Raw genomic sequence first — 27,181 nt, 5'->3', positions numbered from 1 at the left:
TCACACACGGTTCATTGTGAGTTGTCCTTGGTTTTCCACAGCTGTTTCACACACGGTTCATTGTGAGTTGTCCTTTGGTTTTCCACAGCTGTTTCACACACGGTTCATTGTGAGTTGTCCTTGGTTTTCCACAGCTGTTTCACACACGGTTCATTGTGAGTTGTCCTTTGGTTTTCCACAGCTGTTTCACACACGGTTCATTGTGAGTTGTCCTTGGTTTTCCACAGCTGTTTCACACACGGTTCATTGTGAGTTGTCCTTTGGTTTTCCACAGCTGTTTCACACACGGTTCATTGTGAGTTGTCCTTTGGTTTTCCACAGCTGTTTCACACACGGTTCATTGTGAGTTGTCCTTGGTTTTCCACAGCTGTTTCACACACGGTTCATTGTGAGTTGTCCTTTGGTTTTCCACAGCTGTTTCACACACGGTTCATTGTGAGTTGTCCTTTGGTTTTCCACAGCTGTTTCACACACGGTTCATTGTGAGTTGTCCTTGGTTTTCCACAGCTGTTTCACACACGGTTCATTGTGAGTTGTCCTTGGTTTTCCACAGCTGTTTCACACGGTTCATTGTGAGTTGTCCTTGGTTTTCCACAGCTGTTTCACACACGGTTCATTGTGAGTTGTCCTTTGGTTTTCCACAGCTGTTTCACACACGGTTCATTGTGAGTTGTCCTTGGTTTTCCACAGCTGTTTCACACACGGTTCATTGTGAGTTGTCCTTTGGTTTTCCACAGCTGTTTCACACACGGTTCATTGTGAGTTGTCCTTGGTTTTCCACAGCTGTTTCACACACGGTTCATTGTGAGTTGTCCTTTGGTTTTCCACAGCTGTTTCACACACGGTTCATTGTGAGTTGTCCTTGGTTTTCCACAGCTGTTTCACACACGGTTCATTGTGAGTTGTCCTTTGGTTTTCCACAGCTGTTTCACACACGGTTCATTGTGAGTTGTCCTTTGGTTTTCCACAGCTGTTTCACACACGGTTCATTGTGAGTTGTCCTTGGTTTTCCACAGCTGTTTCACACACGGTTCATTGTGAGTTGTCCTTTGGTTTTCCACAGCTGTTTCACACACGGTTCATTGTGAGTTGTCCTTTGGTTTTCCACAGCTGTTTCACACACGGTTCATTGTGAGTTGTCCTTGGTTTTCCACAGCTGTTTCACACACGGTTCATTGTGAGTTGTCCTTGGTTTTCCACAGCTGTTTCACACGGTTCATTGTGAGTTGTCCTTGGTTTTCCACAGCTGTTTCACACGGTTCATTGTAAGTTGTCCTTGGTTTTTCTTTGTTCCATAGTATTAATGGTTATAATCTAGGACCAACAGCAGATACATATATATTCAACCACAGGGGGGCGCTACCGAGCTGCGTGAGAAAGGGGGCGCTACCGAGCTGCGTGAGAAAGGGGGCGCTACCGAGCTGCGTGAGAAAGGGGGCGCTACCGTGCTGCGTGAGAAAGGGGGCGCTACTAAGGGGGCGCTACCGTGCTGCGTGAGAAAGGGGGCGCTACTAAGGGGGCGCTACCGAGCTGCGTGAGAAAGGGGGCGCTACCGTGCTGCGTGAGAAAGGGGGCGCTACTAAGGGGGCGCTACCGAGCTGCGTGAGAAAGGGGGTGCTACTAAGGGGGCGCTACCGAGCTGCGTGAGAAAGGGGGCGCTACTAAGGGGGCGCTACCGAGCTGCGTGAGAAAGGGGGCGCTACCGTGCTGCATGAGAAAGGGGGCGCTACCGAGCTGCGTGAGAAAGGGGGCGCTACTAAGGGGGCGCTACCGAGCTGCGTGAGAAAGGGGGCGCTACTAAGGGGGCGCTACCGAGCTGCGTGAGAAAGGGGGCGCTACTTAGGGGGCACTACCGAGCTGCGTGAGAAAGGGGGCGCTACCGAGCTGCGTGAGAAAGGGGGCGCTACTTAGGGGGCACTACCGAGCTGCGTGAGAAAGGGGGCGCTACCGAGCTGCGTGAGAAAGGGGGCACTACCGAGCTGCGTGAGAAAGGGGGCGCTACCGAGCTGCGTGAGAAAGGGGGCGCTACCGAGCTGCGTGAGAAAGGGGGCGCTACCGAGCTGCGTGAGAAAGGGGGCGCTACTAAGGGGGCGCTACCGAGCTGCGTGAGAAAGGGGGCGCTACTAAGGGGGCGCTACCGAGCTGCGTGAGAAAGGGGGCGCTACCGAGCTGCGTGAGAAAGGGGGCGCTACCGAGCTGCGTGAGAAAGGGGGCGCTACCGAGCTGCGTGAGAAAGGGGGCGCTACCGAGCTGCGTGAGAAAGGGGGCGCTACTAAGGGGGCGCTACCGAGCTGCGTGAGAAAGGGGGCGCTACCGAGCTGCGTGAGAAAGGGGGCGCTACCGAGCTGCGTGAGAAAGGGGGCGCTACCGAGCTGCGTGAGAAAGGGGGCGCTACCGAGCTGCGTGAGAAAGGGGGCGCTACCGAGCTGCGTGAGAAAGGGGGCGCTACCGAGCTGCGTGAGAAAGGGGGCGCTACCGAGCTGCGTGAGAAAGAACAACATGAACCATAATAGACGACTGAATTAATATATTATTTCAGTGTCGATGAGGGACGGGCAGGTTGGCAATAAAAACATGACAGACAAGCCAGTGTATGAATCAAACGGATTTACATATGAACGGAGTGGAAATTAGCTGACTTCGTGATCTATGAGGTCAGTAACTAATGTGTCAAGCAGATGACGTGTTTTCTTGACCATTTCCTGAAACGTGGCAACGTTTAAGATTTAAACACGTTAACATGAATTCTGACTACTTTTTTGTTTTCATTTTATTAGCTAAACAGCACTTGTTTAAACAGAGAAATTGTCGCGGAAATCAGCCTCGTTTGCATAGCGATGATGAAAATAACATAATAATAATTTAGGCTGTAATGATCTCCGAAACTAATCATTAGGTCATCACACCGTTGATATAGCAACGGAGCTAATAGTTTATCGAATCCCATTGTGACGTAGAGGGGGACATTATTTGGCATGACGGGGCCATAGGACTCTATATAGGGAACAGAGTGCCTATTTGGCATGACAGGGGGCCATAGGACTCTATATAGGGAACAGAGTACCTATTTGGAACACACATGACCCCTTGTGAGCGATCCCCTGATGTGTAGTCCCCACCACACCTCTTATGAGGGTCTATGACCCTGATGTGTAGTCCCCACCAACATACCTATGAGGGTCTATGACCCTGATGTGTAGTCCCCACCACCACACCTCTTATGAGGGTCTATGACCCTGATGTGTAGTCCCCACCAACATACCTATGAGGGTCTATGACCCTGATGTGTAGTCCCCACCACACCTCTTATGAGGGTCTATGACCCTGATGTGTAGTCCCCACCAACATACCTATGAGGGTCTATGACCCTGATGTGTAGTCCCCACCACACCTCTTATGAGGGTCTATGACCCTGATGTGTAGTCCCCACCAACATACCTATGAGGGTCTATGACCCTGATGTGTAGTCCCCACTACCACACCTCATATGAGTGATCAATGACCCTGATGTGTAGTCCCCACCACACCTCTTATGAGGGTCTATGACCCTGATGTGTAGTCCCCACCACACCTCTTATGAGGGTCTATGACCCTGATGTGTAGTCCCCACCAACATACCTATGAGGGTCTATGACCCTGATGTGTAGTCCCCACTACCACACCTCATGAGTGTCTATAAGCATGATGTGTAGTCCCCACCAACATACCTATGAGGGTCTATGACCCTGATGTGTAGTCCCCACCACACCTCTTATGAGGATCAATGACCCTGATGTGTAGTCCCCACCACACCTCTTATGAGGGTCTATGACCCTGATGTGTAGTCCCCACCACACCTCTTATGAGGGTCTATGACCCTGATGTGTAGTCCCCACCACACCTCTTATGAGGGTCTATGACCCTGATGTGTAGTCCCCACCACACCTCTTATGAGGGTCTATGACCCTGATGTGTAGTCCCCACCACACCTCTTATGAGCGATCCCCTGATGTGCAGTCCCCACCACACCTCTTATGAGGATCAATGACCCTGATGTGTAGTCACCACCACACCTCTTATGAGGATCAATGACCCTGATGTGTAGTCCCCACCACACCTCTTATGAGGGTCTATGACCCTGATGTGTAGTCCCCACCACACCTCTTATGAGGGTCAATGACCCTGATGTGTAGTCCCCACCACACCTCTTATGAGGATCAATGACCCTGATGTGTAGTCCCCACCACACCTCTTATGAGGGTCTATGACCCTGATGTGTAGTCCCCACCACACCTCTTATGACAGGACTGAGGAGGTCACTACAACACCTCTTATGACAGGACTGAGGAGGTCGCTACAACACCTCTTATGACAGGACTGAGGAGGTCGCTACAACACCTCTTATGACAGGACTGAGGAGGTCGCTACAACACCTCTTATGACAGGACTGAGGAGGTCTCTACAACACCTCTTATGACAGGACTGAGGAGGTCGCTACAACACCTCTTATGACAGGACTGAGGAGGTCGCTACAACACCTCTTATGACAGGACTGAGGAGGTCGCTACAACACCTCTTATGACAGGACTGAGGAGGTCGCTACAACACCTCTTATGACAGGACTGAGGAGGTCACTACAACACCTCTTATGACAGGACTGAGGTCACTACAACACCTCTTATGACAGGACTGAGGAGGTCGCTACAACACCTCTTATGACAGGACTGAGGAGGTCGCTACAACACCTCTTATGACAGGACTGAGGAGGTCGCTACAACACCTCTTATGACAGGACTGAGGAGGTCGCTACAACACCTCTTATGACAGGACTGACGAGGTCACTACAACACCTCTTATGACAGGACTGAGGTCACTACAACACCTCTTATGACAGGACTGAGGAGGTCGCTACAACACCTCTTATGACAGGACTGAGGAGGTCGCTACAACACCTCTTATGACAGGACTGAGGAGGTCGCTACAACACCTCTTATGACAGGACTGAGGAGGTCACCACCACACTTCTTATGACAGGACTGAGGAGGTCGCTACAACACCTCTTATGACAGGACTGAGGAGGTCGCTACAACACCTCTTATGACAGGACTGAGGAGGTCTCTAGAAGGTGAAATACAACAACGTCTGACGGCCTGTTTTTATTTACAGCTTTTTCAAACATTGCCAAGTTCCTTTTGCACGGTGATCATTAACAACACTAAGAGATCAGAGCCTTTACACAGCGGGAGGGAGCTCAATCACACAGACTCAAACCAACACTAAGAGATCAGAGCCTTTAGACAGCGGGAGGGAGAGATGGTTTGAGTCTGTGTGATTCAGCTCCAACACTAAGAGATCAGAGCCTTTACACAGCGGGAGGGAGAGATGGTTTGAGACTGTGTGATCATTAACAACACTAAGAGATCAGAGCCTTTACACAGCGGGAGGGAGAGATGGTTTGAGACTGTGTGATCATTAACAACACTAAGAGATCAGAGCCTTTAGACAGCGGGAGGGAGAGATGGTTTGAGTCTGTGTGATCGCGCTCCAACACTACGAGATCAGAGTCTTTATACAGCGGGAGGGAGAGATGGTTTGAGTCTGTGTGATCGCGCTCCAACAGATGGGGTTTCTCCTGTATTCATCTCTGTGTGATCGCGCTCCAACAGATGGGGTTTCTCCTGTATTCATCTCTGTGTGATCGCGCTCCAACAGATGGGGTTTCTCCTGTATTCTTCTCTGTGTGATCGCGCTCCAACAGATGGGGTTTCTCCTGTATTCATCTCTGTGTGATCGCGCTCCAACAGATGGGGTTTATCCTGTATTCATCTCTGTGTGATCGCGCTCCAACAGATGGGGTTTCTCCTGTATTCATCTCTGTGTGATCGCGCTCCAACAGATGGGGTTTCTCCTGTATTTATCTCTGTGTGATCGCGCTCCAACAGATGGGGTTTCTCCTGTATTCATCTCTGTGTGATCGCGCTCCAACAGATGGGGTTTCTCCTGTATTCTTCTCTGTGTGATCGCGCTCCAACAGATGGGGTTTCTCCTGTATTCATCTCTGTGTGATCGCGCTCCAACAGATGGGGTTTCTCCTGTATTCATCTCTGTGTGATCGCGCTCCAACAGATTCTCCTGTATTCATCTCTGTGTGATCGCGCTCCAACAGATGGGGTTTCTCCTGTATTCTTCTCTGTGTGATCGCGCTCCAACAGATGGGGTTTCTCCTGTATTCATCTCTGTGTGATCGCGCTCCAACAGATTCTCCTGTATTCATCTCTGTGTGATCGCGCTCCAACAGATGGGGTTTCTCCTGTATTCTTCTCTGTGTGATCGCGCTCCAACAGATGGGGTTTCTCCTGTATTCATCTCTGTGTGATCGCGCTCCAACAGATGGGGTTTCTCCTGTATTCATCTCTGTGTGATCGCGCTCCAACAGATGGGGTTTCTCCTGTATTCTTCTCTGTGTGATCGCGCTCCAACAGATGGGGTTTCTCCTGTATTCATCTCTGTGTGATCGCGCTCCAACAGATGGGGTTTCTCCTGTATTCATCTCTGTGTGATCGCGCTCCAACAGATGGGGTTTCTCCTGTATTCATCTCTGTGTGATCGCGCTCCAACAGATGGGGTTTCTCCTGTATTCATCTCTGTGTGATCGCGCTCCAACAGATGGGGTTTCTCCTGTATTCATCTCTGTGTGATCGCGCTCCAACAGATGGGGTTTCTCCTGTATTCATCTCTGTGTGATCGCGCTCCAACAGATGGGGTTTCTCCTGTATTCATCTCTGTGTGATCGCGCTCCAACAGATGGGGTTTCTCCTGTATTCATCTCTGTGTGATCGCGCTCCAACAGATGGGGTTTCTCCTGTATTTATCTCTGTGTGATCGCGCTCCAACAGATTGGGTTTCTCCTGTATTCATCTCTGTGTGATCGCGCTCCAACAGATGGGGTTTCTCCTGTATTCATCCCATCAGCACCATTAAGCCTGTTGGTTCATACGATCAAAACCCCAAACTGCATAAACAGAGAGGAAACTCTGAGCCTGTGAGCCAATCAGAGAGGAAACTCTGAGCCTGTGGGCCAATCAGAGAGGAAACTGAGCCTGTGGGCCAATCAGAGAGGAAACTCTGAGCCTGTGAGCCAATCAGAGAGGAAACTCACTGCATTTGTTCAAACAAAAGACAGTAATCATTTTGGGTTATTTCAAATAAGAAGTCATATTTAAGGACAGTAGGATTTTATTTTAAAAGAGCAACAACTATAATCTGAGCCTGTGAGCCATTTTAATATTTATACCAGATGGGCAACAGAGATGAGGATGAATAAAACCCTGTTAACAAAACAGGAAGTAAAATAATACCCTGTTAACAAAACAGGAAGTAAAAAAGGTCTGCAGACTAAATGAAACTAAAGGCAACAACAGAGAGCGCATCCCAAATGACCCCCTATCCCCCTCATAGTGCACTACAGCAACACAGAGAGCGCATCCCAAATGACCCCCTATCCCCCTCATAGTGCACTACAGCAACACAGAGAGCGCATCCCAAATGACCCCCTATTCCCTTCATAGTGCACTACAGCAACACAGAGAGCGCATCCCAAATGACCCCCTATTCCCCTCATAGTGCACTACAGCAACACAGAGAGCGCATCCCAAATGACCCCCTATCCCCCTCATAGTGCACTACAGCAACACAGAGCGCGCATCCCAAATGACCCCCTATCCCCCTCATAGTGCACTACAGCAACACAGAGAGCGCATCCCAAATGACCCCCTATCCCCCTCATAGTGCACTACAGCAACACAGAGAGCGCATCCCAAATGACCCCCTATCCCCCTCATAGTGCACTACAGCAACACAGAGAGCGCATCCCAAATGACCCCCTATTCCCTTCATAGTGCACTACAGCAACACAGAGAGCGCATCCCAAATGACCCCCTATCCCCCTCATAGTGCACTACAGCAACACAGAGAGCGCATCCCAAATGACCCCCTATCCCCCTCATAGTGCACTACAGCAACACAGAGAGCGCATCCCAAATGACCCCCTATCCCCCTCATAGTGCACTACAGCAACAAAGACAACACATCCCAAATGACCCCCTATCCCCCTCTGGGCTCTGGTCAGAAGTAGTGCACTATGGGTAGAGCACGAGAAAGGAAATAAGGAGGCATTTTGGGACAGTGTAGAAGTAATAACTACTAACTGGTAATACAACGTTGATTCCTGAAGGACATTTCCCCTCTTTAGTCTCTAACAGAAGTTGCCAGCTTGGAGAAGAGGCCAGAAGAGAGAGAACTCATTAATAATAATACACATTACAGACTCAGACTATTTACAGCATGAAGCAAACATGTATATACACAGGAATTATATACCACTGGCCAGATGAGGGAACATTCTCCTTTCTCTGCATCGTCTAGACTGGTGGGGTCAGGTAGGGGTCAGGGGTCTAGACTGTAGATTGGTGGGGTCAGGTAGGCGTCAGGGTCGAGATAGCGGATTGAGGTGGGGGGTCAGGGTCTAGATAGTGGATTGAGGTGGGGGTCAGGGTCTAGATAGTGGATTGAGGTGGGGGTCAGGTGGGGGTCAGGGTTTAGATAGTGGATTGAGGTGGGGGTCAGGGTCTAGATAGTGGATTGAGGTGGGGGTCAGGGTCTAGATAGTGGATTGAGGTGGGGGTCAGGTAGGGGTCAGGTAGGGGTCAGGGTCTAGATAGTGGATTGAGATGGGGGGGGTCAGGGTCTAGATAGTGGATTGAGGTGGGGGGTCAGGGTCTAGATAGTGGATTGAGGTGGGGGGTCAGGGTCTAGATAGTGGATTGAGGTGGGGGTCAGGGTCTAGATAGTGGATTGAGGTGGGGGGTCAGGGTCTAGATAGTGGATTGAGGTGGGGGGTCAGGGTCTAGATAGTGGATTGAGGTGGGGGTCAGGGTTTAGATAGTGGATTGAGGTGGGGGTCAGGGTCTAGATAGTGGATTGAGGTGGGGGGTCAGGGTCTAGATAGTGGATTGAGGTGGGTTTCAGGTGGGGGTCAGGGTCGAGATAGTGGATTGAGGTGGGGGGTCAGGGTCGAGATAGCGGATTGAGGTGGGGGGTCAGGGTCTAGATAGTGGATTGAGGTGGATTGAGGTGGGGGTCAGGGTCGAGATAGTGGATTGAGGTGGGGGTCAGGGTCTAGATAGTGGATTGAGGTGGGGGTCAGGGTCTAGATAGTGGATTGAGGTGGGGGTCAGGTGGGGGTTAGGGTTTAGATAGTGGATTGAGGTGGGGGTCAGGGTCTAGATAGTGGATTGAGGTGGGGGGTCAGGGTCTAGATAGTGGATTGAGGTGGGGGTCAGGTAGGGGTCAGGGTCTAGATAGTGGATTGAGGTGGGGGTCAGGGTTTAGATAGTGGATTGAGGTGGGGGTCAGGTGGGGGTCAGGGTTTAGATAGTGGATTGAGGTGGGGGTCAGGGTTTAGATAGTGGATTGAGGTGGGGGTCAGGGTTTAGATAGTGGATTGAGGTGGGGGTCAGGGTTTAGATAGTGGATTGAGGTGGGGGTAAGGTGGGGGTCAGGGTTTAGATAGTGGATTGAGGTGGGGGTCAGGGTCTAGATAGTGGATTGAGGTGGGGGTCAGGTAGGGGTCAGGGTCTAGATAGTGGATTGAGGTGGGGGTCAGGGTTTAGATAGTGGATTGAGGTGGGGGTCAGGTAGGGGTCAGGGTCTAGATCAGGGCTCTCCAACAGGTCGATCACCAGCTACCAGTAGCTATTAGTAGCTCGCAAAATATTCTGAAAGTACATTCAATTTCACAAGTATCAGAGACACGGCAAGCTCCCAGATACTATCTAATCAAGGCAACATCGACATTATGCCACCCCTGGTTAGCCAAGTATCCGAGACACGGCAAGCTCCCAGATACTATCTAATCAAGGCAACATCGACATTATGCCACCCCTGGTTAGCCAAGTATCAGAGACACGGCAAGCTCCCAGATACTATCTAATCAAGGCAACATCGACATTATGCCACCCCTGGTTAGCCAAGTATCCGAGACACGGCAAGCTCCCAGATACTATCTAATCAAGGCAACATCGACATTATGCCACCCCTGGTTAGCCAAGTATCAGAGACACGGCAAGCTCCCAGATACTATCTAATCAAGGCAACATCGACATTATGCCACCCCTGGTTAGCCAAGTATCAGAGACACCGCAAGCTCCCAGATACTATCTAATCAAGGCAACATCGACATTATGCCACCCCTGGTTAGCCAAGTATCAGAGACACGGCAAGCTCCCAGCTGCTATCTAATCAAGGCAACATCGACATTATCCCACCCCTGGTTAGCCAAGTATCAGAGACACGGCAAGCTCCCAGATACTATCTAATCAAGGCAACATCGACATTATTATGGGGCGGCAGGGTAGCCTAGTGGTTAGAGCGTTGGACTAGTAACCGGAAGGTTGTGAGTTCAAACCCCCGAGCTGACAAGGTACAAATCTGTCGTTCTGCCCCTGAACAGGCAGTTAACCCACTGTTCCCAGGCCGTCATTGAAAATAAGAATTTGTTCTTAACTGACTTGGTTAAACCTGGTTAAATAAAGGTTAAAAAAAAAAATAAAAAAAATCCCACCCCTGGTTAGCCACTATTGGATTAAAAAGCCAAACCTAACACATTATCTGCCAATTCATTTTCAGCAATATGGCGTCCATCCGTCCGGTGTTTGTCTGTCATTCAGTGTAACGCCAGTTGATGTGATAACTGTCTTGTAGATTGACAGAAATACTTTCCCCCAAAACTATATTAAATGTTAACTGTAAAGTAGGCTTACCTAGAAGAAGTACATCATTTGTATCTACCGTTTGTTTGTTTTTTTAAACTTTGAAATCAGCCATGAAATCAGCAGCAGCACTGAACCACCACAGACCGGCACATTAAAACGGCACATTCCTGCACAATTAAAAATGAATTGCACTCCAAAAATCTAAATGTGTTCGTTTTCTTCCAAATCTAAAAATAGTTTCTTCTGATGTGATTTAAACATTGACACGGACTCAGAACATGCCGTTTTGAGAGTAAAAACTAAATACATCAACTGAGAAAACAGAATATAGGAAAACAGAAGGATTTGGGAGAAAAAAATACATCAGATTTTATAGGGCCTCCTTTAGTGTTTATTAACCATTGTTTTACCAGGTATATCGACAGAAAACATAGTGTCTCTTGTACACTAAGGACCCAGGGAAAACATAGTGTCTCTTGTACACTAAGGACCCAGGGAAAACATAGTGTCTCTTGTACACTAAGGACCCAGGGAAAACATAGTGTCTCTTGTACACTAAGGACCCGGGGAAAACATAGTGTCTCTTGTACACTAAGGACCCAGGGAAGAGTTGCAGGGAGAGGAGAACAACGGGTCTATTTGAAGGTAGCTCTCATGCTTGAAAAGGTTGGAGACCCCTGGTCTAGAAAGTGGATTGAGGTGGGGATTTAGGGTGGGTGAGTCGAGGGGTGAGGGTTTAGGGTGGGTGAGAGTCGACGAGTGAGGGTTTAGGGTGGGTGAGAGTTGACGAGTGAGGGTTTAGGGTGGGTTGAGAGTCAGGGGGGAGGGTTTAGGGTGGGTATGGAGGTTGGGTGAAGGTGTAGGGTGGGTATGGAATTTGGGTGAAGGTGTAGGGTGGGTATGGAGGTTGGGTGAAGGTGTAGGGTGGGTAGGGAGGTTGGGTGAAGGTGTAGGGTGGGTAAGGAGGTTGGGTGAAGGTGTAGGGTGGGTATGGAGGTTGGGTGAAGGTGTAGGGTGGGTATGGAGGTTGGGTGAAGGTGTAGGGTGGGTAAGGAGGTTGGGTGAAGGTGTAGGGTGGGTAAGGAGGTTGGGTGAAGGTGGAGGTTGGGTGAAGGTGTAGGGTGGGTATGGAGGTTGGGTGAAGGTGTAGGGTGGGTATGGAGGTTGGGTGAAGGTGTAGGGTGGGTATGGAGGTTGGGTGAAGGTGTAGGGTGGGTATGGAGGTTGGGTGAAGGTGTAGGGTGTAGCGAGGGGCCACATGGTCTCAGATACGGTCCACACTTCTCATTCCTCCATCCAATGTCAAAGAGCCAAACCTGGAAAACAGCAACATCAGACAATATTATATCAATAGATAGATCAGCTTCTATTTATGTCCATTCACTAACAGGAAGGACCAAACAGCTGATCTGATCTAACAGGAAGGACCAAACAGCTGATCTGATCTAACAGGAAGGACCAAACAGCTGATCTGATCTAACAGGAAGGACCAAACAGCTGATCTGATCTAACAGGAAGGACCAAACAGCTGATCTGATCTAACAGGAAGGACCAAACAGCTGATCTAACAGGAAGGACCAAACAGCTGATCTGATCTAACAGGAAGGACCAAACAGCTGATCTGATCTAACAGGAAGGACCAAACAGCTGATCTAACAGGAAGGACCAAACAGCTGATCTGATCTAACAGGAAGGACCAAACAGCTGATCTGATCTAACAGGAAGGACCAAACAGCTGATCTAACAGGAAGGACCAAACAGCTGATCTAACAGGAAGGACCAAACAGCTGATCTAACAGGAAGGACCAGACAGCTGATCTAACAGGAAGGACCAAACAGCTGATCTAACAGGAAGGACCAAACAGCTGATCTAACAGGAAGGACCAGACAGCTGATCTAACAGGAAGGACCAAACAGCTGATCTAACAGGAAGGACCAAACAGCTGATCTAACAGGAAGGACCAAACAGCTGATCTGACAGGAAGGAGGCCTTCATATGTCTTATCAGGGTTATTGACCATGTTTTGAATTGCTGGCCTCGGTCTGTTATAAAGTAAACATACGGCCATCACAGGGAGCTCTGTGTAGCCAGACAAGTCCTCACCTCTCCAGGAAGTGGTTGTTCTCCGCCAACTCCTTTACTACCCCCTCCATCTCTTCCTTCAGCTTCTTCATCCTGGAAATCACAGAAAGGATAGAGAGAGTTAACACTGGACACTGTCACTGAGATGGTAGAATATCGTCCTACTGGTTCACACTGGACACTGTCACTGAGATGCTAGAATATCGTCCCACTGGTTAACACTGGACACTGAGAAGGTGGAATATCATCCTACTGGTTAACACTGGACACTCACTGAGATGGTAGAATATCGTCCTACTGGTTAACACTGGACACTGAGAAGGTAGAATATCATCCTACTGGTTAACACTGGACACTCACTGAGATGGTAGAATATCGTCCTACTGGTTAACACTGGACACTGAGAAGGTGGAATATCATCCCACTGGTTAACACTGGACACTGAGATGGTAGAATATCGTCCCACTGGTTAACACTGGACACTGTCACTGAGATGGTGGAATATCATCCCACTGGTTAACACTGGACACTGAGAAGGTGGAATATTGTCCTACTGGTTAACACTGGACACTGTCACTGAGATGGTAGAATATCGTCCCACTGGTTAACACTGGACACTGAGAAGGTGGAATATTGTCCTACTGGTTAACACTGGACACTGAGAAGGTGGAATATCATCCCACTGGTTAACACTGGACACTGAGAAGGTGGAATATTGTCCTACTGGTTAACACTGGACACTGTCACTGAGATGGTAGAATATCGTCCCACTGGTTAACACTGGACACTGAGAAGGTGGAATATCGTCCCACTGGTTAACACTGGACACTGTCACTGAGATGGTGGAATATCATCCCACTGGTTAACACTGGACACTGAGAAGGTGGAATATTGTCCTACTGGTTAACACTGGACACTGGACACTGAGAAGGTGGAATATCGTCCCACTGGTTAACACTGGACACTGTCACTGAGATGGTGGAATATCATCCCACTGGTTAACACTGGACACTGAGAAGGTGGAATATTGTCCTACTGGTTAACACTGGACACTGTCACTGAGATGGTAGAATATCGTCCCACTGTTTAACACTGGACACTGAGAAGGTGGAATATTGTCCTACTGGTTAACACTGGACACTGTCACTGAGATGGTAGAATATCGTCCCACTGGTTAACACTGGACACTGAGAAGGTGGAATATTGTCCTACTGGTTAACACTGGACACTGAGAAGGTGGAATATCGTCCTACTGGTTAACACTGGACACTGAGAAGGTGGAATATCGTCCTACTGGTTAACACTGGACACTGAGATGGTGGACTATCATCCTACTGGTTAACACTGGACACTGAGAAGGTGGAATATCGTCCTACTGGTTAACACTGGACACTGAGAAGGTGGAATATCATCCTACTGGTTAACACTGGACACTGTCACTGAGATGGTAGAATATCATCCTACTGGTTAACACTGGACACTGAGAAGGTGGAATATCGTCCTACTGGTTAACACTGGACACTGAGATGGTGGACTATCGTCCTACTGGTTAACACTGGACACTGTCACTGAGATGGTAGAATATCATCCTACTGGTTAACACTGGACACTGAGAAGGTGGAATATCGTCCTACTGGTTAACACTGGACACTGAGATGGTGGACTATCATCCTACTGGTTAACACTGGACACTGAGAAGGTGGAATATCGTCCTACTGGTTAACACTGGACACTGAGAAGGTGGAATATTATCCTACTGGTTAACACTGGACACTGAGAAGGTGGAATATCATCCTACTGGTTAACACTGGACACTGGACACTGAGAAGGTGGAATATCGTCCCACTGGTTAACACTGGACACTGAGAAGGTGGAATATCGTCCTACTGGTTAACACTGGACACTGAGATGGTAGAATATCATCCTACTGGTTAACACTGGACACTGAGATGGTAGAATATCATCCTACTGGTTAACACTGGACACTGAGATGGTAGAATATCGTCCCACTGGTTAACACTGGACACTGTCACTGAGATGGTAGAATATCATCCTACTGGTTAACACTGGACACTGAGATGGTAGAATATCGTCCTACTGGTTAACACTGGACACTGAGATGGTGGAATATCGTCCTACTGGTTAACACTGGACACTGAGATGGTAGAATATCGTCCCACTGGTTAACACTGGACACTGTCACTGAGATGGTAGAATATCGTCCCACTGGTTAACACTGGACACTGTCACTGAGATGGTAGAATATCGTCCCACTGGTTAACACTGGACACTGAGAAGGTGGAATATCATCCTACTGGTTAACACTGGACACTGAGAAGGTGGAATATCGTCCTACTGGTTAACACTGGACACTGAGAAGGTGGAATATCATCCTACTGGTTAACACTGGACACTGAGAAGGTGGAATATCATCCTACTGGTTAACACTGGACACTGAGAAGGTGGAATATCGTCCTACTGGTTAACACTGGACACTGAGATGGTGGACTATCGTCCTACTGGTTAACACTGGACACTGTCACTGAGATGGTAGAATATTGTCCTACTGGTTAACACTGGACACTGAGAAGGTGGAATATCGTCTTACTGGTTAACACTGGACACTGTCACTGAGAAGGTGGGCTATCGTCCTACTGGTTAACACTGGACACTGTCACTGAGATGGTGGACTATCGTCCTACTGGTTAACACTGGACACTGTCACTGAGAAGGTGGAATATGGTCCCACTGGTTAACACTGGACACTGTCACTGAGAAGGTGGAATATCGTCCTACTGGTTAACACTGGACACTGTCACTGAGAAGGTGGGCTATCGTCCTACTGGTTAACACTGGACACTGTCACTGAGATGGTGGACTATCGTCCTACTGGTTAACACTGGACACTGTCACTGAGAAGGTGGAATATGGTCCCACTGGTTAACACTGGACACTGTCACTGAGAAGGTGGAATATCGTCCTACTGGTTAACACTGGACACTGTCACTGAGAAGGTGGGCTATCGTCCTACTGGTTAACACTGGACACTGTCACTGAGATGGTGGACTATCGTCCTACTGGTTAACACTGGACACTGTCACTGAGATGGTGGACTATCGTCCTACTGGTTAACACTGGACACTGAGAAGGTGGAATATCATCCTACTGGTTAACACTGGACACTGTCACTGAGAAGGTGGAATATCGTCCTACTGGTTAACACTGGACACTGTCACTAAGATGGTGGACTATCGTCCTACTGGTTAACACTGGACACTGAGAAGGTGGAATATCGTCCCACTGGTTAACACTGGACACTGTCACTAAGATGGTGGACTATCGTCCTACTGGTTAACACTGGACACTGAGAAGGTGGAATATCATCCTACTGGTTAACACTGGACACTGTCACTGAGATGGTAGAATATCGTCCTACTGGTTAACACTGGACACTGAGAAGGTAGAATATCGTCCTACTGGTTAACACTGGACACTGAGATGGTGGAATATCGTCCTACTGGTTAACACTGGACACTGTCACTGAGATGGTGGACTATCATCCTACTGGTTAACACTGGACACTGAGAAGGTGGAATATCATCCTACTGGTTAACACTGGACACTGAGATGGTAGAATATCGTCCTACTGGTTAACACTGGACACTGAGAAGGTGGAATATCATCCTACTGGTTAACACTGTCACTGAGATGGTAGAATATCGTCCGACTGGTTAACACTGGACACTGTCACTGAGATGGTAGAATATCATCCTACTGGTTAACACTGGACACTGAGATGGTAGAATATCATCCTACTGGTTAACACTGGACACTGAGAAGGTAGAATATCATCCTACTGGTTAACACTGGACACTCACTGAGATGGTAGAATATCGTCCTACTGGTTAACACTGGACACTGAGAAGGTGGAATATCATCCTACTGGTTAACACTGGACACTGAGATGGTAGAATATCGTCCTACTGGTTAACACTGGACACTGAGAAGGTGGAATATCATCCTACTGGTTAACACTGTCACTGAGATGGTAGAATATCGTCCTACTGGTTAACACTGGACACTGAGAAGGTGGACTATCATCCTACTGGTTAACACTGGACACTGAGAAGGTGGAATATCATCCTACTGGTTAACACTGGACACTGAGATGGTAGAATATCGTCCCACTGGTTAACACTGGACACTGAGAAGGTGGAATATCGTCCTACTGGTTAACACTGGACACTGAGAAGGTGGAATATCATCCCACTGGTTAACACTGGACACTGAGAAGGTGGAATATCGTCCTACTGGTTAACACTGGACACTGTCACTGAGATGGTGGAATATCGTCCCACTGGTTAACACTGGACACTCACTAGATTATCCCTCAAGTCAACAAACATGTCCTCAGATGTAACAACATGATAGTGAGACCTACCCAGGGGCATCTCAACCAGGGTGATCTGACTGATGTAGGGTCAGGGAGAGTAACTCACCTAGGGTAATCTCTACCAGGGTGATCTGACTGATGTAGGGTCAGGGAGAGTAACTCACCTAGGGTAATCTCAACCAGGGTGATCTGACTGATGTAGGGTCAAGGACAGTAGCTTACCCCAGGGTCATCTCTACCAGGGTGATCTGACTGATGTAGGGTCAGGGAGAGTAACTCACCTAGGGTAATCTCTACCAGGGTGATCTGGCTGAGGTAAGGTCAGGGGTTAACGGTTAGGGGTCAGGGACAGTAGCTCACCCCAGGGTCATCTCTACCAGGGTGATCTGACTGATGTAGGGTCAGGGACAGTAGCTTACCCCAGGGTCATCTCTACCAGGGTGATCTGACTGAGGTAAGGTCAGGGGTTAACGGTTAGGGGTCAGGGACAGTAACTCACCCCAGGGTCATCTCTACCAGGGTGATCTGATTGATGTAGGGTCAGGGAGAGTAATTCACCCCAGGGTCATCTCTACCAGGGTGATCTGGCTGAGGTAAGGTCAGGGGTTAACGGTTAGGGGTCAGGGACAGTAACTCACCACAGGGTCATCTCTACCAGGGTGATCTGGCTGAGGTAAGGTCAGGGGTTAACGGTTAGGGGTCAGGGACAGTAACTCACCCCAGGGTCATCTCTACCAAGGTGCTCTGGCTGAGGTAAGGTCAGGGGTTAACGGTTAGGGACAGTAACTCACCCCAGGGTCATCTCTACCAAGGTGCTCTGGCTGAAGTAAGGTCAGGGGTTAAGGGTTAACGGTTAGGGACAGTAACTCACCCCAGGGTCATCTCTACCAAGGTGCTCTGGCTGAGGTAAGGTCAGGGGTTAGGGACAGTAACTCACCCCAGGGTCATCTCTACCAAGGTGCTCTGGCTGAGGTAGGCTTGAGGCTTCACCATACCACTGGATGCCAGAGGTAGCACCTTACCAGGTAACTGCTCCTGTAGCTACAACACACAAACATGGATATTAACAACTAAATTCATGCACCACAATGTCTACTCCCCCCATGCAGAGCGGTCATCAAGGCAAAACGTGGCTACTTTGAAGAATCTCAAATATATTTTGATTTGTTTAACACTTTTCTGGTTACAACATGAGATTCCATGTGTGAATGAGGAGGTGTGTCCAAACGTTGACTGGTACTCTATTTAGCTGCTTCTGTTACGCAGAACCGAGTTGTTGGTCCTGGTTTTATAACTCTGAAACCATGTTAGCATGGTCAGAAATGCTACTAAACGGTAGCTGTTGGTCCTGGTTTTATAACTCTGAATCCATGTTAGCATGGTCAGAAATGCTACAAAACGGTAGTTATTGGTCCTGGTTTTATAACTCTGAGATTAGTCTGAAACCATGTTAGCATGGTCAGAAATGCTACTAAACGGTAGCTGTTGGTCCTGGTTTTATAACTCTGAAACCATGTTAGCATGGTCAGAAATGCTACAAAACGGTAGCTGTTGGTCCTGGTTTTATAACTCTGAAACCATGTTAGCATGGTCAGAAATGCTACTAAACGGTAGCTGTTGGTCCTGGTTTTATAACTCTGAAACCATGTTAGCATGTCAGGGTCTGGGTGTTATCCCACTCCTGTTGTCTTGTTCTCCCACTCCTAGATATTGAGCTAGGTCAGGGTCTCTGTTATCCCACTCCTTGATATAGAGCTAGGTCAGGGTCTGAGTGTTATCCCACTCCTAGATATTGAGCTAGGTCAGGGTCTCTGTTATCCCACTCCTAGATATAGAGCTAGGTCAGGGTCTCTGTTATCCCACTCTTAGATATAGAGCTAGATCAGGGTCTGAGTGTTATCCCACTCCTAGATATTGAGCTAGGTCAGGGTCTCTGTTATCCCACTCCTTGATATAGAGCTAGGTCAGGGTCTGAGTGTTATCCCACTCCTAGATATTGAGCTAGGTCAGGGTCTCTGTTATCCCACTCCTAGATATAGAGCTAGGTCAGGGTCTCTGTTATCCCACTCCTAGATATAGAGCTAGATCAGGGTCTGGGTCTCTGTTATCCCACTCCTAGATCTAGAGCTAGATCAGGGCAAGAAATTGTATTTTTTTCCTAACGGTAACGTGATGTGGTTCTCGGGAACGAAGGGCAGGGAGTGTGTTGTGTACCTCCAACGTTGAATCGACATTGGTGTCGTATTGGCATAAATATGATGGGAGATTTGAATTGATCTGCAATCAATCTGTACTATAGTCACACCAGTCTATAAATAAGGGAATCCAAACCTGCTCCCACAGACTAACATCAAACAACGGGCCATCTCTCCCTCATCCCCTCCTCTCTCTTCCCTCTCCCTCCTCCTGCACCATCCCTCAACTTAGTGGAGGAAACCTCCTGTTTACTTCAGTGTTTAGTAAGTGTGTGTGTGTGTGTGTGTTCAGACCTTAATAACTCTCTCCATCACCATGGAAACTTCTTTCTCCACGCTGTTGAATTGGCTGGTTAGACCAATCAGCTGCTTCCTCACGTGATGCACCTTCCTGTACAGGGGAGATAAACACACTATTGATACATCTTCCTGCATACCTTCCATACACACACACACACACACCTTCCTGCACACCTTCCATACATACACACACACACACACACACACACACCTTCCTGCACACCTTCCTGCACACCTTCCATACACACACGCCTTCCTGCACACACACACACACACACACACACACACACACACACACACACCTTCCTAGACAGACTGACCTCATCTGATACCTTCCTTTACAAGACAGACTGACCTCATCTGATACCTTCCTTCATCTACAGAACACACTGACCTCATCTGATATCTTCCTTCATCTACAGAACACACTGACCTCATCTGATATCTTCCTTCATCTACAGAACACACTGCCCTCATCTGATATCATCCTTCATCTACAGAACACACTGACCTCATCTGATACCTTCCTTTACAAGACAGACTGACCTCATCTGATACCTTCCTTCATCTACAGAACACACTGACCTCATCTGATATCTTCCTTCATCTACAGAACACACTGCCCTCATCTGATATCATCCTTCATCTACAGAACACACTGACCTCATCTGATACCTTCCATTACAAGACAGACTGACCTCATCTGATACCTTCCTTCATCTACAGAACACACTGACCTCATCTGATACCTTCCTTCATCTACAGGACACACTGACCTCATCTGATATCTTTCTTCATCTACAGAACACACCGACCTCATCTGATACCTTCCTTCATCTACAGAACACACTGACCTCATCTGATATCTTCCTTCATCTACAGAACACACTGCCCTCATCTGATATCATCCTTCATCTACAGAACACACTGACCTCATCTGATACCTTCCTTTACAAGACAGACTGACCTCATCTGATACCTTCCTTCATCTACAGAACACACTGACCTCATCTGATACCTTCCTTCATCTACAGGACACACTGACCTCACCTGATATCTTCCTTCATCTACAGAACACACTGACCTCATCTGATACCTTCCTTCATCTACAGAACACACTGACCTAATCTTATACCTTCCTTTACAAGACAGACTGACCTCATCTGATACCTTCCTTCATCTACAGAACACTGTCCTCATCTGATACCTTCCTTCATGTACAGAACACACTGACCTCATCTGATATCTTTCTTCATCTACAGAACACACCGACCTCATCTGATACCTTCCTTCATCTACAGAACACACTGACCTCATCTGATATCTTCCTTCATCTATAGAACACACTGCCCTCATCTGATATCATCCTTCATCTACAGAACACACTGACCTCATCTGATACCTTCCTTTACAAGACAGACTGACCTCATCTGATACCTTCCTTCATCTACAGAACACACTGACCTCATCTGATACCTTCCTTCATCTACAGGACACACTGTCCTCATCTGATATCATCCTTCATCTACAGAACACACTGACCTCATCTGATACCTTCCTTCATCTACAGGACACACTGACCTCACCTGATATCTTCCTTCATCTACAGAACACACCGACCTCATCTGATACCTTCCTTCATCTACAGAACACACTGACCTCATCTGATAACTTCCTTTACAAGACAGACTGACCTCATCTGATACCTTCCTTTACAAGACAGACTGACCTCATCTGATACCTTCCTTCATCTACAGAACACTGTCCTCATCTGATACCTTCCTTCATGTACAGAACACACTGACCTCATCTGATATCTTCCTTCAGCTACAGAACACACTGACCTCATCTGATACCTTCCTTTACAAGACACACTGACCTCATCTGATACCTTCCTTCATCTACAGAACACACTGACCTCATCTGATACCTTCCTTCATCTACAGAACACACTGACCTCATCTGATATCATCCTTCATCTACAGAACACACTGACCTCATCTGATACCTTCCTTCATTTACAGAACACACTGACCTCATCTGATATCACCCTTCAACTACAGAACACACTGGACTCATCTGATATCATCCTTCAACTACAGAACACACTGACCTCATCTGATACCTTCCTTCATTTACAGACCACAGTGACCTCATCTGACACCTTCATCTACAGAACACACTGACCTCATCTGATACCTTCCTTTACAAGACAGACTGACATCATCTGATACCTTCCTTCATCTACAGAACACACTGACCTCATCTGATACCTTCCTTCATCTACAGAACACACTGAACTCATCTGATTCCTTCCTTTACAGAACACACTGACCTCATCTGATACCTTCCTTCGCCTACAGAACTACAGAACACACTGACCTCATCTGATACCTTCCTTCATCTACAGAACACACTGACCTCATCTGATGCCTTCCTTCATTTACAGAACACACTGACCTCATCTGATACCTTCCTTCATCTACAGAACACACTGACCTCATCTGACACCTTCATCTACAGGACACACTGACCTCATCTGACACCTTCATCTACAGAACACACTGACCTCATCTGATATCATCCTTCATCTACAGAACACACTGACCTCATCTGATATCATCCTTCAATTACGGGACACTTACCTCATCCACTCCTCGCTCTTAGAGATGAAGAGGCGGTACTTCATGGCACACTCCTCTGTAAACAGAGACCTGGCCTTGGTGGCATGGAACACCAGCTTCTGTCTGATAGAGGAGCATTATATTATCACTATACTGTAACCAGAATATATACACTATCTGTGGAATTGGGGAATTGAGGATAGAGGAGGACTAATGTTGGGGTTGAGGAGCAGATCTGTCATCATGGATAGAGGAGGACTAATGTTGGGGTTGAGGAGCAGATCTGTCATCATGGATAGAGGAGGACTAATGTTGGGGTTGAGGAGCAGATCTGTCATCATGGATAGAGGACTAATGTTGGGGTTGAGGAGCAGATCTGTCATCATGGATAGAGGAGGACTAATGTTGGGGTTGAGGAGCAGATCTGTCATCATGGATAGAGGAGGACTAATGTTGGGGTTGAGGAGCAGATCTGTCATCATGGATAGAGGAGGACTAATGTTGGGGTTGAGGAGCAGATCTGTCATCATGGATAGAGGAGGACTAATGTTGGGGTTGAGGAACAGATCTGTCATCATGGATAGAGGACTGATGTTGGGGTTGAGGAGCAGATCTGTCATCATGGATAGAGGAGGACTGATGTTGGGGTTGAGGAGCAGATCTGTCATCATGGATAGAGGAGGACTAATGTTGGGGTTGAGGAGCAGATCTGTCATCATGGATAGAGGAGGACTAATGTTGGGGTTGAGGAGCAGATCTGTCATCATGGATAGAGGAGGACTAATGTTGGGGTTGAGGAGCAGATCTGTCATCATGAATAGAGGAGGACTAATGTTGGGGTTGAGGAGCAGATCTGTCATCATGGATAGAGGAGGACTAATGTTGGGGTTGAGGAACAGATCTGTCATCATGGATAGAGGACTGATGTTGGGGTTGAGGAGCAGATCTGTCATCATGGATAGAGGAGGACTGATGTTGGGGTTGAGGAGCAGATCTGTCATCATGGATAGAGGAGGACTAATGTTGGGGTTGAGGAGCAGATCTGTCATCATGGATAGTGGACTAATGTTGGGGTTGAGGAGCAGATCTGTCATCATGGATAGAGGAGGACTAATGTTGGGGTTGAGGAGCAGATCTGTCACCATGGTTGAGGAGCAGATCTGTCATCATGGATAGAGAAGGACTAATGTTGGGGTTGAGGAGCAGATCTGTCATCATGGATAGAGGAGGACTAATGTTGGGGTTGAGGAACAAATCTGTCATCATGGATAGAGGACTGATGTTGGGGTTGAGGAGCAGATCTGTCATCATGGATAGAGGAGGACTGAGCACTCCAAGTTGACTTCCATGTGATTGTTGTTATATCACTGTGCATCTCCACCACCCTTATACCATGAGGTTAGCACTCCAAGTTGACTTCCATGTGATGGTTGTTATATCACTGTGCATCTCCACCACCCTTATACCATGAGGTTAGCACTCCAAGTTGACTTCCATGTGATTGTTGTTATATCCATATTTGGGCATGAAAGGGTTTCCTCTGCCATTTCTCCCATCGTTCATTTTACAGACACAAAAAAGATCCCACCTTGCCGAGTGTATTTAGTTTAAAAAAAAAAAGGCAAAATGAGCTGTTTCCATCAGGCCTGTCAGGACATGTTTCCATCAGGCCTGTCAGGACATGTTTCCATCAGGCCTGTCAGGACATGTTTCCATCAGGCCTGTCAGGACATGTTTCCATCAGGCCTGTCAGGACATGTTTCCATCAGGCCTGTCAGGACATGTTTCCATCAGACCTGTCAGAACATGTTTCCATCAGGCCTGTCAGAACATGTTTCCATCAGGCCTGTCAGGACATGTTTCCATCAGGCCTGTCAGGACATGTTTCCATCAGGCCTGTCAGGACATGTTTCCATCAGGCCTGTCAGGACATGTTTCCATCAGGCCTGTCAGGACATGTTTCCATCAGGCCTGTCAGGACATGTTTCCATCAGGCCTGTCAGGACATGTTTCCATCAGGCCTGTCAGGACATGTTTCCATCAGGCCTGTCAGGACATGTTTCCATTAGGCCTGTCAGGACATGTTTCCATCAGGCCTGTCAGAACATGTTTCCATCAGGCCTGTCAGAACATGTTCCCATCAGGCCTGTCAGGACATGTTTCCATCAGGCCTGTCAGGACATGTTTCCATCAGGCCTGTCAGGACATGTTTCCATCAGGCCTGTCAGGACATGTTTCCATCAGGCCTGTCAGGACATGTTTCCATCAGGCCTGTCAGGACATGTTTCCATCAGGCCTGTCAGAACATGTTTCCATCAGGCCTGTCAGGACATGTTTCCATCAGGCCTGTCAGGACATGTTTCCATCAGGCCTGTCAGGACGGATGGAAACCTGGTCAGCGGGACAGAAAAGACGGACCTACTTGTCAAATTTGTGTATTTGTTCCTCGTTGTACGGCAGACGTCTCTCAGCCTTGTCCTTCTTAAACTGGTGGTAGATGGCTGTAATGGAGTCCAGGAGAACCTTGATCCTCTCAACACTGAGACAGAGAGAGAAAACCATGAGTGTTAGATGGCTGAAAGGAGCTGTGGAACTCACGTGTGGCTTGAGGAGCAACATCAGTCCACAGATATTGGATATTACTCTCAGATCTGGGAAGTATACTGTAACCTGGTAACATTTAGTATCTCTCCAGGTTACGATATGTAAACATCATGGATGAAAGGTGTGTTTCATTGAAACATTAATAAAGTACAGTATTTCTCATACTAACATATTATTATCCAACATTAGACTGGGTATCAGTCAAGACCTGATGAGAAGTTTGATGATATGTGCTCTAGGCCTGCCACACAATGGCACTGTGGATGTATTAACCCTGGCTGACACAGACATCTTAAGCAGCTAAATTCTGGAGAACTTGGTTTTCAAACAGCTAAATAATTTTTTTAAAGTGCCAACTGTATTTTTGAAAAATTCTAATCTGGTTTTGGTGCCCACCACAGCACAGAGGCAGAGCCTTATTAAGGCTTAGAGCCAACAGAGATGCCAAACAGCTCTCTGTCCTGTTGGATTTCAGTGCTGCGTTCAACACTGTTGACCATGATGTCCTTCTGGACAGACTAGAGAGGTGGGTTGGCCTCCCCGGTCCTAGAGAGGTGGCATTAGGAAGGTGAACAAAATAGCTTTCCACCACCTGAGGAACATTGCTAATGTGTGGCTGTTTTTCTCTCAGGCTGATACAGAGAGACTCAGCTTTGACTACAAACAGGCTGGACGACTGTGCTGCTCTCCTGTCTGGTCTACCCAAGGAAGACATTGGTCAACTGCAAAACATACAGAATGCTGCAGCGTGGGTACTGGCCATGATCATGTTGATCGATTTCGTGCGTTTCTGTCAGTGTAAAACTATCAAGCTCACAACTAAAACTTTTGCCGCTTTCGCCTCCCGCCACTAGCACGCCACTAGCACGCCACTAGCACGCCACTAGCACGTCACTAGCACGCCACTAGCACGTCACTAGCACTTCACTAGCACGCCACTAGCACGCCACTAGCACGTCACTAGCACGCCACTAGCACGTCACTAGCACGCCACTAGCACGCCACTAGCACGCCACTAGCACGCGCTAGCACGCCACTAGCACATCACTAGCACATCACTAGCACGCCACTAGCACGTCACTAGCAAGCCACTAGCACGTTACTAGCACGCCACTAGCACGCCACTAGCACGCCACTAGCACGCCACTAGCACGCCACTAGCACGCCACTAGCACGCGCTAGCACGCCACTAGCACGTTACTAGCACGCCACTAGCACGCCACTAGCACGCCACTAGCACGCGCTAGCACGCCACTAGCACACGCTAGCACGCCACTAGCACGTCACTAGCACGCCACTAGCACGCCACTAGCACGCCACTAGCACGCGCTAGCGTCGCGTGAATGTTCCCGGAAATAGAAACACAATTGCAGCTAACTCGCGGCGATCCCAGTGGCGTCCCAGAATAAGGCGACAATATTAAAATGACCAAAAGAGTTCGGTCGGCTTTGTGTTTTCATTTTTGCAACGGAATTATTATTTTTTGGATACTTGTATCGTCACAGCCCTAAAACACACTCGTTACTTACTTCCTGTCTTCAGGGTGTGTTCCAGCTTGAGTCCAGCTGTCCGTCAGAACACCACCTGACAGGAACTTACTCTTGATGTCCTGAACCGTCTGTTCCATGGGGACTAAGGAGTTAGAGATCTGCACAGAGAGACAACCAATCAACCACAGCCCTGGGGGAGGCTGAGAGACAACCAATCAACAGCAGCTCCAGAGATGGGAGGCTGACTGAGAAGATAATAGCCAGAGGCGGGGCCAGAGGGAACAGAGGCTGAGTGATAGGTTAAGGGGCGGGGCCAGAGGGAACAGAGGCTGAGTGATAGGTTAAGGGGCGGGGCCAGAGGGAACAGAGGCTGAGCGATAGGTTAAGGGGCGGGGCCAGAGGGAACAGCAGGTACTTACAAGGACTATTTTCTTCCTCATGTCTGAGATCTCATCGTATTCTGACGACGACAACATATTGGCCTGCATTAACACCTCGTACCTGGGAGAGGAGACAACAACATATTGGCCTGCATTAACACCTCGTACCTGGGAGAGGAGACAACATATTGGCCTGCATTAACACCTCGTACCTGGGAGAGGAGACAACAACATATTGGCCTGCATTAACACCTCGTACCTGGGAGAGGAGACAACAACATATTGGCCTGTATTAACACCTCGTACCTGGGAGAGGAGACAACAACATATTGACCTGCATTAACACCTCGTACCTGGGAGA

At 48.1% G+C, this 27,181-nt stretch overlaps 1 protein-coding gene across 1 annotated transcript in view; it reads right to left on the bottom strand.

Moving 5' to 3' along the window:
- Positions 1 to 11,875: 11,875 nt before the first annotated feature.
- Positions 11,876 to 27,181, bottom strand: part of tbk1 (TANK-binding kinase 1) — a 63,421-nt gene continuing 48,115 nt past the window's right edge. The window contains exons 13-20 of the mRNA XM_036945517.1: positions 26,860 to 26,941; positions 26,480 to 26,598; positions 24,769 to 24,885; positions 22,368 to 22,469; positions 19,717 to 19,813; positions 18,165 to 18,268; positions 12,856 to 12,927; positions 11,876 to 12,067 (exon numbers count right to left, since the gene is read on the bottom strand). Coding sequence (XP_036801412.1) covers positions 12,016 to 12,067; positions 12,856 to 12,927; positions 18,165 to 18,268; positions 19,717 to 19,813; positions 22,368 to 22,469; positions 24,769 to 24,885; positions 26,480 to 26,598; positions 26,860 to 26,941 — 745 coding nt within the window. The 3' untranslated portion in view covers positions 11,876 to 12,015. The remainder of the gene's footprint in view (positions 12,068 to 12,855; positions 12,928 to 18,164; positions 18,269 to 19,716; positions 19,814 to 22,367; positions 22,470 to 24,768; positions 24,886 to 26,479; positions 26,599 to 26,859; positions 26,942 to 27,181) is intronic.

Source organism: Oncorhynchus mykiss, chromosome 15 (assembly GCF_013265735.2).
Source record: "Oncorhynchus mykiss isolate Arlee chromosome 15, USDA_OmykA_1.1, whole genome shotgun sequence".
NCBI classification, from domain to species: Eukaryota; Metazoa; Chordata; class Actinopteri; order Salmoniformes; family Salmonidae; genus Oncorhynchus; species Oncorhynchus mykiss.
Note: the sequence above shows the minus strand (reverse complement) of the source record. Positions and strands in the feature narration are given on the sequence as shown.